The 16988-nt window shown below is 34.8% G+C and overlaps 2 protein-coding genes across 2 annotated transcripts in view; both read left to right on the plus strand.

Moving 5' to 3' along the window:
• Positions 1-229: 229 nt before the first annotated feature.
• LOC120628108 (uncharacterized protein MAL13P1.304-like) lies at positions 230-10967 on the plus strand. Its single transcript, XM_039896332.1, has 7 exons — positions 230-359; positions 1719-1809; positions 2314-3784; positions 4073-4257; positions 5869-6039; positions 6924-7090; positions 9009-10967. Exons 2-7 carry the CDS (start codon positions 1735-1737, stop codon positions 9169-9171), a joined length of 2232 nt encoding a protein of 743 aa, XP_039752266.1. The 5' UTR covers positions 230-359; positions 1719-1734; the 3' UTR covers positions 9172-10967.
• A 1284-nt stretch (positions 10968-12251) lies between these two features.
• Positions 12252-16988, plus strand: part of LOC120627873 (probable multidrug resistance-associated protein lethal(2)03659) — a 63196-nt gene continuing 58459 nt past the window's right edge. The window contains exon 1 of the mRNA XM_039895989.1: positions 12252-12410. The gene's annotated coding sequence lies outside the window, so the exon portion shown is untranslated. The remainder of the gene's footprint in view (positions 12411-16988) is intronic.

The following is a 16988-nucleotide window of genomic DNA, read 5'->3' on the forward strand; positions in this document are numbered from 1 at the left end:
TTTCTACCGTTTCCTAAAAGCTTATAATCGATAACAAATGTTTTAACATTAGAATTTAATTGGTCAATACTACGATGATCAAAATAAAATGAACAAAATAATTTTACTGTTCCAGCCAATTGGTATTGAAATTATATATTTTGTATCTAACTTTTATTTTTGAACGCGATCTGTTCGCGATCTCAAAACTTGTTTTGAAAGCGTTTTTTTGAAATGCTAGAGTGCAACTGTCATTATAATCAAAACGGATTTCAAATTCGAACTTAAACTGGCGTATAAAATAAAAATTGTGAAGCGTCTTCGGTTTGTTGTTTGTTAAAACTAAATGTGTTCCGTATTTTCAGTGAATATTCTTTATCGTAAGTAAAATTAATTTACTACACTGTAAACGGCGGATAATTTGAACCGCTGTTGATTTAACTTCCATAGGAGTACCATTTATTGTATTCTGTAAACTATATATTTCATAAAAAACAAGTAAAACCTTTCGCTTTTGTAATTACCTGTTTTAAAAGCTTTTTGTTCTTGTGATATTCTTCCAGTCTGTTCTCTTATTAATTCAGTGACAGGAGGGTCACATAATTTCTTTCAGTGACAACAACCAACTGGTTGACTTTTTCGTATAAGACCTTAAATAATGAAATCATTAGATATATCTAAAGTCAGAATTCAGTAACAATGGCTCTACTTTCTGCTACAACAATAACACAAACCAGTGCAAATGTTTACTAAAAAAAACTTGTTAATCTAGATTCAAATATGAAGGATAGCACTGATGAGTTCCAAGCCCTCAGCAATAGGCTTCTTAATTTAATAAGCATCTGTTAATCCTTGCCTTTTCCTTATACCTATCCCCGAGAGGTAAATTAAATCATATTAATAACAGACATTTTGATAAATGCAATATAATTACCGCAAGATACATACATTATTTTTTTTCTCTTACGAAAGGTTGGTAACTTTCAAGGTTAGTAACTTTATTGACTATTCCAAACAGTGACTTTGTACTCATACTAAATTACTGGCACAGATTATTCAGGATACTTGCCTTTGACCAGGCCTTCGCTTGCCCCTTTTCAAATGCAGTTATCGCCAACATCTCACTGCAATGTACACATTTTTTATATAATGTACTCATTAGAAGTGCCATAAATATGCCGATTTGAATAAAGAAATATTTGCCTTAGACTTTATCATCCCTTGAATAATAAGATGAAGCAGGTTATGTTTTGAATTGTGCATCCAAATCTTGTTGGATTCCATCTATTTGCTAGGCATTAGTTAGTAGCTCAACGTTAAGAGGGATGGATTTATTCTATCTGTTGGACTATAGTCCAATTCCCATCCAGCAGAAGTTAGAATTTAAACTTTTTCAGTAAGGTTGTTTAAATTAACATTTAAATAATAAGGTGCGAAAAAATAATTATTACTCAAAAAAAATGTATTAGTAGTTAAAAAGTAATAATATTTACAAAAAATATCTAACTGTCACTTATGTGCCCAAAATGCAGGCTATTGGCCCTTTGAATTGCTAGGATTAGCTGTTGTGCTAAATAAGCGCCAGCTCTTGGGTCACCAGATGTGAAGACCAAATTTTAAACACTGGATCCAGACATACAACTTACATAACTTTTTATAATATTGTTCACTACCAATACATATTATGTATGTTCGCCACCTGGGTTGTGCCTATAGTAACTTTAAACATTTGCTTGTAGATATTTGATTATATAAATGGCTTCCATGGTTGACCACCTTAACAAGCTGAGAGAGGAACGAATTGCGAGAGAGAAAGCAAGGATAGAAAAGGTTTGGAAATTTTTTCTTTATTACTTGCATTACATTCAAATAAATTGATTCGCTATGCTTATGTATTGTACATGGCTATTTTTTTTCATAGATCAGGGTTGAGGCCCACTGGGTCATTCGGCCCTCAAAAGTTGACCATTTGTTGCTTTTGTTGCATTATTAAATTGAGTAGGTGTGTGAAGGCAGTAAGTGTTTTTCTTAACATCATCACTGGGGTAGGTGTGAAGCATTGCCAATGCTTTCAGCCCCACGCATTGACGAGATTGGGGGACCGGTAATCTGAGTTATTTGGACTGGGGAATAATCTGTATGTGACCCACAACCAGGATCATTTAAGAAATCGGAGACCTCGTCTTCGCCGGCGAAGACTTGAGACTTTCCTCTAGTTGCAGCGAACCTTCAATTTAGTAATGCCTTTCCACTCAAAAGTTACAAAATGGTCGTTATAACTTTATAATATCAATATATTAGTTAAGGCATAATCGGAAAATTCCTTATTTGCAGCTAAGAGAACTAAATCTGAAAAAATATAGTAGCAATGATTTCCAACTCCCGAAATCTTCTTCTTCTGTATCTATCACTGCCAAACCAAGATCAGAGGTTGCAGCAGTAGCTCCTACCACATCCAAATCTGACACTCAAACTATCATCAAAAACAATAATAGTAGTACTAAAAATATTTTTAAAAGACCAACTACAGCGCTTAAAATCCACCCAAATAAAGATGGAGGTAAAAATATTTCAACAAATAATGCTAATCTAACAACTAGTAAACTTCCTGAGAAAAGTAAAGTAGTCATCTCTGTGAAAACCGTTAGCAACAAAGTATGTGGTGATGTTAAAAATAGAGATGATAACAACACAAAACAGGTTTCGGTCGGAAAAGTTACTATTCAGAACACCAAAATACCTAACAAAGTTAAAACTAATGTGATGAACACTGTAAATGATAAAAAATTAAATAATCAAGTTGAAAATAAAGAAAGTGAAGATTTAAAAAATGCTAAAGAAAAAGGACCCAATGAAAAGAGTATTCCGAAAGTTTTAGTAACTGGTCAAGCAAATGACCCTGATCTAAACACGGAAGCTGAAACCGTAGATGATAAACCCCTGACACAAATTTACTCTGAAACAGACATTCAAGTTAAAAAGAGTAATTTAAAAACCGCGATACCAGTGCAAAAACTAAACGGGGCTAAACCTCTTAATGGATACCAAGTGATTAATAAAAACAATTTTAATTCACGCAAAAGTATTGCTGTACTACCCAAATTTGATAATAAACCGAAAACATTTAACAGAAGAAAAACTATGCTTCCTGAGCCAAGGGAGAAAAGTTCTAACACGAATTCAACAAATTCTAAAGAGTCTGTGTTTGATAGACTTTACAAACCGAAAATCGTACACAAGCAACCTATTGATAATGTTACAAAACTAAAAACTGATCCGAATTACCTTAAAAAGGTAATAAAAGATTCCCAATTGATAACTAATAGAAGACAGACTTTTTTCGAACAAAAAGCTGAAGTGAGACGTTCAATATCCGCTATACATTTTAAAAGAGTTCACAAAAGTGAAATAAGCAACTGCATCCATAAATGGGCGTCGATCGGAGACAACATTAACAAAGAGGACTTGCAAAACGTAAATGAAGACGAAAGTTTGAAAGAAGAGAAAGTTATTTCCGCTGTTAAAAGCGAGAGGAAGAGAGTCAAGTTCCGTACACCTCTACCGTATAACTTTAACACTCCGAGGCCAGAAGAGCTGCGGTCAAAATTGCAGAATTGGTGTAAAAAGAAGGGAAAATCCATAGATTCGTATCACCATTTGCAATGTTTTGGACTTCACCATCTATCAAACGGTGTTAAGCCATTGGATGTACTGCAGTTTGATGATGCAGATGACAATAAAGAAAATATAGCGTTAGAACATGACAGTGATAATGAGTCATTTTTAGAAAACAACAATCAAAATGGTAAGTTAGATTATTTTTTAACTAGTTTTATCTACAGACGTAATTCCTTACTTTGCAATAAAAAGGTCTAAGGCTTATCAAAAGAAATCCAAATTCAGATATTTTTTAAAATAAATGTAGGTTTTAGCCTATTGTTGTGCAATGAAATTAAAATTATAACAAATTAATAAAATAACAAATTAATTATTTTCACAAAATAATTTAGGCATATGCTGTAGTATATTGCTTCGCTGTGGTCAACGCAAATATAAAGCAAATAATAATAAAACAAATGCTTATTGTTTTAAGGTAATCTGGACGGTGAGGATAAAAGCCAGTTCTCCGCGGACAAATGGCGTAGAGCTAGTAACACTACTGACACTAGTGACTTTAATGAGAGCTACATATCCACGTTGACCTCGAGCGAGGCGGTGCACCATGTCGACGAATTGCTGCTGGGTGCATTAAATGATTTGACGGAGCTATTGCGCGAGGTGAGACGCAATGTGTAGTATGATGCGTATTTTTGAAGGTCACTACCCTCCATTTGCATCTTGAGCAACCCCAAATCATATTCCCAATTATATAGTTGCTGAAGTTATTTTTACAATTTCAATTTATTTTCATACTAGATGTGCCCTGTGGCTTCACCCGCGTAATTTTGGGAGGCAGCGTACTGCTACATGGTCTACACCTTTTTCACAAACATTTTTTTACTTACGTTATTTTTTTTCAAAGAAAAGTATGGTTTATTATTTCTAATACCTCCAAGAATATGTATAAAAAGTTTCATTAAGATCGGTTCAGAAGTTTTCGCGTGAAAGTGTTACAAACAAACTTACATTCACATTTATAATATTAGTAGGGATAGTAGGGATTACATTACATCACACATTCATTATTCATCGTAATCTCATAATAATATAAAGCAATTGTTTTGAAACCCTGTTAGGGCGCAACAATTGGGGACCGTTTAATAATAAATTATTATATTTCATTATTTAAAAAAATCGTTTATTATTACACATATATTATTTGTATGTTATTTCCACTTGTGCGCCAATGCTCGGAGAGTTGATAAAGCTGTTGGAGAAGATAGATTTACCCATGATAGCTGTACATCTGCTTGGTCCGGCAATTATTATTAAAAAAACGACGACTAGTGAAGCGCTGGGGTTTGGGAAGGTCGATCCCCAATTTAGGAATTAATAATTTCTGTATTTTTACTTGTTTGGTCGTGACGTAACGTAGTTTACGTTGTCGCGTTGTCGTGGTATGGTATGTTAGTGTTAGTTAATGGTAGGGCGGTAGCCACACCCCCTAACAGGACGTTATCATCTTAGACTGTATAATCACTTAGGTGAGATTGCAGTCAAGGGCTAACTTGTAGTGAAATAAAAAGAAAAAGAAATTTTGGATAGAAGAAGGCATTACTTTGTGGAATTCCATGATATATTATGAAAATTAAGCTTAAATTGTGATAATCCACGAAAAGTAGGAGAATCTTTATAATTTTTCGTTATCAAGCGACCTAACAATTATTAATTGTAAAGTCAACATCTCCTTAGGATGCTAGAGCGAAACGTGTGTAGAGGGTACATTGTCAAAGATCTTTTGGGTGTCGAAAAATGATGAACTACACCATACAGATTCTCCTACAAGAAAAAGAAATCCGTTTGGCCCGTCAATTATTAATCCCTACTAATATTATAAATGTCAATGTAAGTTTGTTTGTTATACTTTCACGCAAAAACTACTTAACCGATCCTCATGAAACTTTGTACACATATTCTTGGAAGTGTTGGAAGTAATATAGGATACCTTTTCATCCCGACATTAAGTTCGGTTCCTTTGGGAGAGGGTATGAAAGTTTTCGACGATTTTACACCATAACTCCGACAAATTATAACCGATTTAAATATTTGCTTTTGTACTATAGAGGTCATAATATGTGTTTAATTTTGCCCTAACCCTCATTATGCGATACTGAATGCTGTAATTTTTTTTAGAACTACAACAAAATTGAATGCCACATCAAAAAACAAAATCAAACGCACAAGTAGTATTAAAATAATAATGTATTAATTAAAAAAATCTGCTTCCAGGGTTTTGACTGGGAGCAATGCGCGCGGTGGCTTCGCGCGGTCCGCGAGCGGTTCCCCGGCGCGCCCGACTCGGCGCCCTACTGGGAGTGTCGCGCGGCGCTCGAGGAGAGGCGCGGCGACCTCCACGCCACCGTGCAGTGTCTGGAGGAGGCCATCGCTAAGGGCACCGAAGTAAGCTACACACTTTGCTATGTACTACATAGTACATAGCAAAGTGCCCGCGTTATGTACTGGGTTTTCGGGCGATAATAGTTGTGATTTCCCACAAAGTAAAAGGCAGGACACCCCCCCCCCCCCCCCCCCCCCCCTCCCACATCCAGTTATAAGGTGCTAATATATATTAGCAGTGATAGCCCAGTGGGTAGGACTGACGCAACTGTAACTTTCTTTAAATTATGTGATTATGTGCGTAGTGTGTGGAGTCCACCAATCCACACTGGGCCAGCGTGGCGTACTACTTAATCCATTCTCACTGTGGCAGGAAACCTGTGCTCTGTTACGACCCGAAAGGCTAATGGGTAGATATGATTATATTAAAGTAATGGGTTGATATGATTATGAAATGATATGATATGATAGAAAAATTTAGTAACAGAGATATAAACATTCAAAACATAACAGGGTACAATTTGGTGGCCTGTTCGCTACATGGGGATTCCTTCCAGATAACCAAAGTCGTAAAAGGGAAAACAAAGATATTAGGTAGATGGTGATGATGAATTAATTTAAAAGGAGCATATTTATTTTTCCGTACAAACGAATACATTCTAAGTGTTTACTTATGACAACCCTATTGAAGATAAAACACCAACACGCGCATAGTACCTACGCTACGCGACGCGTACCTAATAAAGTGACACGAGTCACTTGATTTTACTTTTGCACGTGATGTTAGCACTGTATCTGATTTCTTTCAGTAAAGACAATGGTTTACTCAAAAACAATTAGCATTTCGGTTTCACAGATAAGTCTTAGAGACTGTTAATAATGTTCCTCTAAAGCCTCTGTAGTATTATTTTGGTTTTCATTTACACATTGTATATTTATGTTTCCAGCAATCGGTGGTGGAAGCAAACCTGGACAGTCTGCTTAATAAGTTCATGCAACTGAAAATAAGCCCCAGCAGTGGGCGCAGCAGGGTGGAGGTGGATCCCAAACTCGTCGACGTCAAGAACGTGTTCAAGAGCACCATCATACGCTTTGCTGTACAGCAGGCTAAGTTGTGAGTTAACCCTTCTCTTTATTTTCCTGGGCCTGTCTCTGTTTTGGTTGGCCTGAACCGTCCGTTGTATGTGGAGTTAACACTTTATCAAAGCCCTTAAATATTTAAGGGTCTTAGTGTATGCATCTATCTAGGTTAAAACATATCATACTCACACAGTATTAGTTAGGTTATATAGATTGTGGCGATCACAGGGTATTGGACCTTGGGACATCTATTATTTAGTTTACTGTGATTGGTTTTCTTTTGTTTTAATCCGCTTCAAGTTAGCCCTCACTGTGTGAGTGAGAATGCAATCTCACCTGCTGGTTAATGATTATGCAGTCTAAGATGTTAATAGGCGAGCCTGTTGGGTGCATAGCTGTTGTATTATATATAATATATATATATATATATATTAAACCCATACCTCTAGTTAGTTTCCACGCGACATTGTACCTAAACGCTCAATCGCGAAACGTATTTGTCGGTAAGCGTTTACAAGTCACGGCTGAATTCTTCTTTTTCAGAAAATTCAGTAATTATGAATTCTCAATTTGATCCTGCCGGGGGTCGAACACGGGAACTTCACTCATAAATCCACAGCCACACCCCTCCAATGTTGGTTGGCTTTAACTACTAGTGTCACAATTTAATGATAATAACTTAACTTTCTCTCTGAGGCACAGGGGTTGTTACCGCCAACTTCCTAACTTCGGGCAGGTACTGAAATTTTTAACTGAAAAAAAACAATTCCAAACAAATTTCTGCCCCACCTGTTTTTCGAATCGAGTACCTCGTCATTCCCAGTTAATGTTAATAATAAATATCCCACTACTTGGGGGTATTCCTTACTCTCTAGTCTTCCCTAGAGGTCTATATACCGCACTAACTGAAGGAATCGGTAGCCCTAATATTTGGCGATAGCGTTATTTAAAAAAAAAATTGCTTAAACTATTACAATTTTCCTCTCAGTAAATGATTGTTAACATCGTCATCATATCATCCCATTACTACCGGTCACGGGTCTCCTTCCACCATGAGAAGGGTTTAGGTCGTAATCAACCACACTGGCCAAGTGCGGATTGGTGGATATCGTACATTCAGTGTATTTTATCTTAATCTACTAAATGAGATATATTTCAAAAGTAACTTAACTTTATTGCAGATGTGTCAAAATATCTTTCAAAATATCCTGCAAAATAATTGTTAAATGCATTCAATGCCTCGGATATGTAATAAGCAGACTCGCCCGATCAAGTGAGAGTGTCGAATTATTAGTTATTATTAGTTAGTACTGGAGTTTAGTCATCGTATTCATCATCCGCGACGTGGTGGACGGACGACATCAAGCGAGTCGCAAGACCCAAGCGGCACAAGACCGTGGTATTTGGAACTCCCTACAAAAGACCCATGTCAAGCAGTCGACGTCCATTGGCTGCATCATGATGATGATTAATTAAACATTGTAGAAAATTAAAAAGAACATGTAAATAAATAAATATATTACGACAATACACGCATCACCAACTAGCCCCAAAGTAGGAGTAGCTTGTGTTGTGTGTACTAAGATAACTGAAGAATATTTTTATGAATGCTGTCCCGGCGACCTTCGTACCGTCAAACAATTTTTTTTATGAGTATTATATTTTAATACTTTTTATCCTATTCCGGACTAAGAATAATCCAAAAAATGAAATATCACAAAAATTGATCCAGCTATTCATGAGTTATAACTGGTGTAACTAACACAACTTTCTTTTATATATAGATATATACATAAAACAATTATAAAATACAGATAAAATCATGTTCATCACACAAACATTTTCTAGTTGTGGGAATCGAACCACAGCCTTGACTTTAGAAAGCAGGGCCGCTGCCTGCTGCACCTAATAAATAAATTATGGAAAAAAATAACACGCTTTCTCTATTGCAGACGTCAATCAAACGGCACTCCAAAGTATACAGTGACGCCGGTGCGTCGAAGCCACCGTCTTAGTCGGACGCACACCCCTGTTCGCATATGCAGCACGATACACCAGGCGAAGGAGCTCGGTGCTGAGTTCAGACCCAACAAAGCACTTATTGACAGCCCATAGGAATCATTGCTACGGTAGTTTCCTAGCACATTTCGCGCAGGCGCACTATGCGCCGCAGGCATAGTTTTGTACATTATTCTTTATTACATACAATACAACCTCAAAATAACAAATCGGAAAGGAACAAGTAAATATTCCTTACATGAAGGTTTCTTTATATTGAGGTTAGATTGATTGATTAGATCTAAACTTCGGTAGAAAATGAATAGTCTTATTAACCTGAACATTGTTTTTGATAGGTGACAATATATGAGTCGACAAATTTAGTTAATGAGAGGTATTTACACTTTTTTTGCTTGTTGAAAATTCGTTATAAGTAGGTTATCCGCAAATGTATATTTTACATTGACTCTCATGGACAATTCAAGTGGATAACGAAGAATTTGTTAAATCGAGGAAGTCGTTATATTAAGGTTCCACTTTATTATCTAGCCATTTTATTTGCACCATATTCCCCAACTTTAATCCATTTTTGTCTCCTGACGTAGGTCTTCAAAGTGCGTAATTTACGCGAATTCTTTCTCACTGAACGCTGGCGTGTATGTAAATTTTAAAACAATTAGGTGCTGTGACTAGAATGACACGTTTAATAATAGTGCACTTGTCATAGACAATAGCACGCTGTAATTGGTGCTTTAACATTTGAAGAGGCGCTGACGCGACCAAGCGGGCTCACGAGGTATCCTTGTACCTCACTGTACGCTTAAACCAGCGATCCTATCGATAGATATTTTCTGAAAAAATACTTTTACATAACGATTGTTGAATTAAAATATAACCATGCTTATTTAACTAATGGTAATTTAACATATAAAATTTAAATATAGTTTTTCATAAAATTTTTATTTAATAGTAAATTTGTGTGCAAAAAAAAACCATTGAAACATAGAATATGTTTTATGTTGGCTAAAATATCTCACAAAAAAAAAGATATATAGTTCATACGTGGCAGTTTATGAGCATTAAAAGATGTGGCTGTGATTTATTTCTGGGTGAATTTTTTTTATTTGCAGGACCATATCTATTCATTTGTATATATGTCACTTATGCTTTATACAACGGAGGTCTTTTAATTCTCTTGATATTTGCCTTGAAACTTCTAGTTTGGAGGTTTAAAATTGCATTTAACAATTTATTTCAAAGTGAAGGGTGCGTTCTTTAAGGTCATTGATAAAATTCAATTGGGAACTAAAATTGATATTTAAATCTATTTTTTCTTTATTAAATATGGCGCTTGCACTACACTTCTGTACTTCGCTACTTTCAGAGCTCTAATGACACCTCATTATTTCATCTGTATAATAATTCATCCAATATTAAAAATATGCAGCTTAGGTAAAGCATTTTATTTCGTGTTTTTCTTAATAATTTTTTTTTTTAGTTTCTTCAACATTATACTTTGAAATATTTTCAAATTGAGTTGAATGTACAGTTCATTCAAGATTTAAAAGATTTGCATTTTTTTTAAGGTTATTGAACTTGGCGTATAGCGCTGTCCTGGGGTGTTGCCCTGTGAATGACATAAAAATTACCATTTTCTTATAAACTATTTGAATATCAAATTTAAAAATATTTAATATATATTCAATGATTGATTAAGTTGACAATATAATATTTGTACATATTTTAATGCATTATTTTTCGCTACGACTATGCAAAGTTTGCTGGTATATCTACTTTTCTAGTGATATTTTTTTTCTGGCTGGTACATGAAAGGCAGTAAATCATGTTAAAACCAAATAATTTAAATTAAGTGACTTATTTAAGGCATTTAAAATTTATCTGTATAATTAAAATAAAAAATATTAAAGACACGAATTGTTTTATTTAAATATTTGCCTTGCTGGGTGAGCGTGCAGCACGCGGGCGCACCGCCTCCGCGGACTTTGCCCGATCCCACGTGCATATAGGACGGACTTATATACCACATGGCAACCAACATCAGCACTCAATGGAAATAAATGTGGCTTAATGGAAAACAAGAATTTTCTTTTTAATTTTAATATTTTTTATAATAAGACTTTTTTCAAAAATTATATTAAAACGTTGCAAGCACTACACACTATTATTATCACTGGAACACAGCTGTTTACACTTCATTTTTGTATCCATCTTTTTACCTTTACTTCCCTTTTTCCAACTCATTAACGCTATTTCGCCGCTCTGTACGTTCAACCCTGTGAAGCAAGCGCGCAGGGAAACAAATTTGGATAATTTTCGGAAACTGCCTAGTTATAAAAAGTTTATTCTACCGAAAACACAATGTGTACGGAAGAAGGAATTATAAATACATATTTACCCAAAATATTTGAAGATCTCCCACCTGCTTTGCAATGTGTAAATGGAAAAAAACATATATTTTTAAGAAATTGTAAAAGACATTTTTTAGCTAATAGTTCAAAAATGCCACTGTTTGATTAAGATTGTTTAAATATTTTTACATTAAGATTAAGTAGTTGAATAAATTTTTTCTTTTTTTTAAGATATACACTTGCGAACCTGCCATTCCCACCATAAACGCATAGTTTCTAAGGGGATGGATAGTTATGTTGTAAAAATATTTGTAACTTTTTATTTTGAACAATAAATTAAAAAAAAAAAAAAAAAAAAAACTAAAAACATCAATATTAATAAAATACTAAGGAAGGCTATAGGCTTTCTACATATCCTCACGCTGGTATGAAGAATGCTTCAAAGCCGAGGGTTTTTTCCTTTTGAGAGCTTCCGCTGCGTGCACTGCGTAAGAAAAAGTTGTTCCCAATTAAAAGTTCTAGAAAAAAGTCCGCCTATGTCTAACTTTAAGGGTTAAGATACTATACGCGGAGGAAGTCGCGAGGGACCGCTGGTAGTAGAGGTCCGGTAGGAGTCATATTGACCGAGGTTCTGTGGAGGTCGATGGTCGTAAGTCTATGAAACTTGCTTGAAATAGATATGAAGTCGCATATTCGCATTTTGATTAAAATTACTAAAACAGTAGTTTCAAGGCTTTACTGGCAACCCGAACTCAAATTTCAATGACATTTGATCGTAAACAGGTTCGCGCTTTGCAAATTTTCATTCAGTAACAAATAACCTTTCATTTGAGAAAACAGACACATTTGCTGTCATGTTCGACTTTTCGTGGCATGAACGACATTCGTAAATTAATTTTCCGCGAGTTTTAAATTTAAAACTTGTTGTTGATAGTGATTTTCGTAAGAATATTGAACAGCCAGTGTAAACAGCTGATTTTTATTATGGTGAGTTGATTTTTCCTGCATTTATTTACTTTTACCATCCGGTTTCGATTTCTAAGTTTGTTTGAAAGGAGGTTGTAACTTTGTTTTAAAATCAAAAACCAAAAACGTGGTATGTTATAGCCATAAAATGTGTTTAGAGTAACATTTAATAAGGCACTAAAGACATGGGTATTTAGGTAAGTATTCAACAAGTTTTTTTTTTTATCTTTGTGATGGTTTGAATAGTAACTTTGAAACGAAAGTGTTGAAATCGGAGTTGAATGTGCTTTTTATAACATTTTGTATCTACTTACCATTGTAATTACTAGTGATTATCAGAAGATAATGTAATTGCACAATGTTTTGAAAAACGCATGAGCTAGCCAGTTATTTACAGGCTCACAAATGTAAAAAAAGTAGATGAAATTTTCATAATACTGATATGTTCCAAGGCTGTTAAGATTTATTTTGATAGCATTTTCAATTGAATTTTATCTGAATTTACTACACTAATATTGCGAGTATTGTGTTCAAATTCAAAATTAATTTATGAGATATCTTAATTTTGACTTCTAATGTATCTCATACGTAAGTGGGCTGTATCTTTTAGCACTTTTGAAACATCAAGAAGTGGAGTATCACTGAATAAGTTCAAGAATACTTTTGGTAAACATCACATGACAAGAACAAAAGAAATGATACACGTACATCAGTGAAAGCTGCTTCCATTATCAATAAACATAAGAAATGATACACATACATCTGCTTCCATTATCAATAATAAAAATAATAATAACTCTGTCCATTTGTAATGAATTTTCCACCGGTTCGGAAGGCAGTGTGTTAATTATTAGTGTTGTAGACACCTTACTTAGGAATCAAAAAAACATGTTTTATTGTATTCATCCCTTCTTACCGATTGTGCTGATGTTTAGAACTTGTTTATTTAAGTACAAGTATGTTGTTATATTTTAAATAGAGAAATTTTCACAAAACAAGTTGTTGGCAAAAACTGTATTTTTAGCTTTCTATGTTAAATAAATAATAAATAATAATAAATAAATATACTACGACAATACACACATCGCCACCTAGCCCCAAAGTAAGCGTAGTTTGTGTTATGGGTACTAAGATGACTGATGGATATTTTTATGAATTATATATACATAAATACTTAGAAAATACATATAAACACCCAGACACTAAATATCCTTTAGTTATTATAGTTACGAATTAAAAAAAAGAATAATAAACCTCTATTGCTATTACAAGTTCTGTTAACTTAATAACTTCAACTTTATAATTTAATTTCCCTTCATAGTTATTAATAAAAATAAAAGGATACACACTTAAGATTAATGGATGTATCTCTGTCTATAATATAAGTAAAATACAATGTTTAATAGGTACATTAATAATGAAGGAAGTTTATTAGCCATAACTCAACACAATTGTTATATTTTTCACATTTGAAGCGGTAAAATAATGTATTGCCCAGAGTTTCTAGTCTGACTTGGTTAGTTTTTTTAAATTTAATAACCTTAATTTGCTTCTTATATTACCTTCTTAACCTTTTACCTATTTTATCCAATTGCCAATGAAGGCTAAGTTTATGCCTAAATCAAAAAAACGCTTCAAACTATACATGAAAATCAATTGTATATAGCATTTTATACAATTGCCAAGAGATGAAAAAAAGCGCTGAATCATTCAGTGTTTTTCCCACACGTTAAAGTAAAACAGTCTCATGGTCAGAATACACGATATACCTATCTGTAATCAGCTTTACAAATTGCGTACATTTCGCAGTAACGCCCCTGTGTTTAACATTGCAATGTTTTTTTAAACGTGGACATGATAATTAGCGCTTAGTAACATAAAGACCCTTCAATTTTATGAATTCTATTTATATTTATTTACTTACAAGATATAATCATAGATGATCTCCTACAGTATGTACCGATTTTATTTATCATCCGGTGTTAGTGATAATGACCGAGCCGATGCCGTCAGTTTAACGTGCTCTCTGAGGCGAGTAAAATAGGTAAAGTTCAAATGTAAACCTCAAAGTAGGTCATCAATTCAGTTACCGGCACGGATGAACGTTGAATAATAACATCACGAAACAGATAAGTTTATCCAACAAATTTATTTTCTTGTGTAGTCTGTAGAATGGCGCTACTATAGTAAAAAATGAAGGAATTAATGATTGAATACACTTTTATTGTACACCACATAAAGATAAAGAAAAATGTTGAATAGGTACTTTAATGAAAAGTAAACAATTAAAAAAAAATTTGATGGACTGGCTGAAGGCAGATTTAAGCATCTGCTTTAATCTGCTGCTAATATCTTGAATGACTCCCTCCAAGTCCGGCTTGCGGTAAAATAAAATAAAAGGTAACGAGCGAATCTGAATAACAAGTAGGTATCAGCGTCAAAGACGAGACCCCCGGCTGCTGCGGCGTCTAGAAGTAGGTTTTCTCTACGGTCACCTAGTTCAACAGATCCAAACTGTTCAAACGTCACCCTAAGCAGAGTTTCAAGAACTCATAAAGTGTCCTTAGGGACGTTCCCATCCTTGCAAGCGTTAGCCCTCATTACCAATACCCAAGGTAGCTGCTAACTTAAGACACTGTCACAACCCTTAAGGTGGTTATCTGCTACAGGTCCATCCAAAACAAAAAATTAATAATATAAAAAAAAATAACAAGAAATGAACCAACTTCGGAAATAAAAATGCTAGGTAGGTATAGCAATTGAATAGTAAAACATAATTATTTTTTCAATTTTTTAATCAGGGCCGAGTAAAAATTAAAAATAAGTTGGTACCTTTCTACTTTAGCGAGCGGTAGTGTGTCACAAAGTATGCAGTAATTTTTATGTACGAGTAGGTATATTAGAAATTGGAAATGGAACCAGCTTTGAGGTATGAGGCACTGAAGAAAAATGGACCATCAATATCTCTTTACATTTGTAAGCAATCACGTAACAAACATATAAATAAATAGACGAATTAAAGAACTGCGAGGAAGGAAATGCGGAGTCGGTTAAAACTAAAATTTACAGCAAAGTTTAAACTCGCTAATTAATTTGTTGGGATCACACCAGGATGTTAGTACGGTGTGTATTGGGACATGGGTTTTCCCCATAAAATTTACATAATACAATGAGTTGCATCTCTAAAAATTACGTACTAGTGGTTCCCCGTGACTTCATCGCGTACAACGTTAGTTAAAATATATTCTTCACGTTATAAATATATACCCCGACCCAATGCGACGTATGGTTGACTCTGCGTATTTCAATGACAACTTTTAAACCGAAGATCGTCATCTTCTTGCTTGTATTTATTAAAAAAAAAATCAAACCAAATAATATAATAATAACGATGAGTTATCCTGAGTTCTAGTATATCTGTGGATCTAGTATATCTGAGGTTCCAAGATCTTCCAAGGCAGGAGGCAAAGAATTCCAAGGTCGGGTCTAGGTTAGAGATTGAGAAGAGCGCGTAAAGTCGTCAGCCCCGGTTTTCATTACGTAAATGTAAAAATATATAATCGTTATAGCACCGTTGTGGATTTATATTCTTAAAATCTCCGACTCCAAAAAAAAGTTACCCAAAGATGTCGCGTTAATAACTCTTCGCTCGAAAGTCCGCTTCAATAGAAGCTCTTAAGTGAAACCAATTTATTTTAATTATTGCTTTCGATTCTTGAGTCAGTACAGAGACATCTTATTTAAGGTTGTCATAGCTTTGGTCACTGAACAGTATCTTCGTGTTCGAGCTACTAAGAGTACAGTTTAGTGCTGATTGGTAGATTTCACACGTTTGACTACAAACTCCCCGGCGCGGTGAACGCTATGGTTTTAGGTTTTAGGTCCCATGTTCGATTCCTGGCAGGGGATTTGGGAACTAGTAAACTTGGAAATAATTATGTCCAACTTTTCTGGTTTGGTTTATGGAGGCTTCGGCCGTGGCTAGTTACCGCTAAGCGATTAAAAAATTAGGAGTTTGGGTTAAAAATAACTGGTTAGCCCGCTACCATCTTAGACTACATCGTCATCAGAAATCCTGCAGTGACGAAGATACGATTATGAAATATGACAATAGTCAATTGAGATTAACAACTTGGATATAAATAATAACGATTGATTATCTTGAAGCGATTGACTTAATGTGATAGCTTATTCATTACTCATCACTTTCATTCAGGGTATTATTTTGACCACTACTAACGGATAAGTAATAACATAATTGAGAGTGAAAACTTCTTTAGGCGAGTTGAGGACTTTTTGTGTGATGAAAACGAAGAGAAGAGAAGAGAATAGAAGAGAATGAATACGGAGAGAAATAAATGCTTTAATATATTCATCATCATCATCATCATCTCAACCAATTGACGTCCACTGCTGGACATAGGTCTTTTGTAGGGAGTTCCACAATGCACGGTCCTGGGCCGCTTGCCTCCAACGGCTCCCAGCTACTCGCCTGATGTCATCTGTCCACCTCGTTTGGGGCCGACCTACGCTGCGTTTACCGGTGCGGGGTCGCCATTCCAGCACCTTAAGACCCCAACGTCCATCGGTTCTCCGAGC

This window comes from Pararge aegeria, chromosome 12, assembly GCF_905163445.1.
Source record: "Pararge aegeria chromosome 12, ilParAegt1.1, whole genome shotgun sequence".
Lineage (NCBI taxonomy): Eukaryota > Metazoa > Arthropoda > Insecta > Lepidoptera > Nymphalidae > Pararge > Pararge aegeria.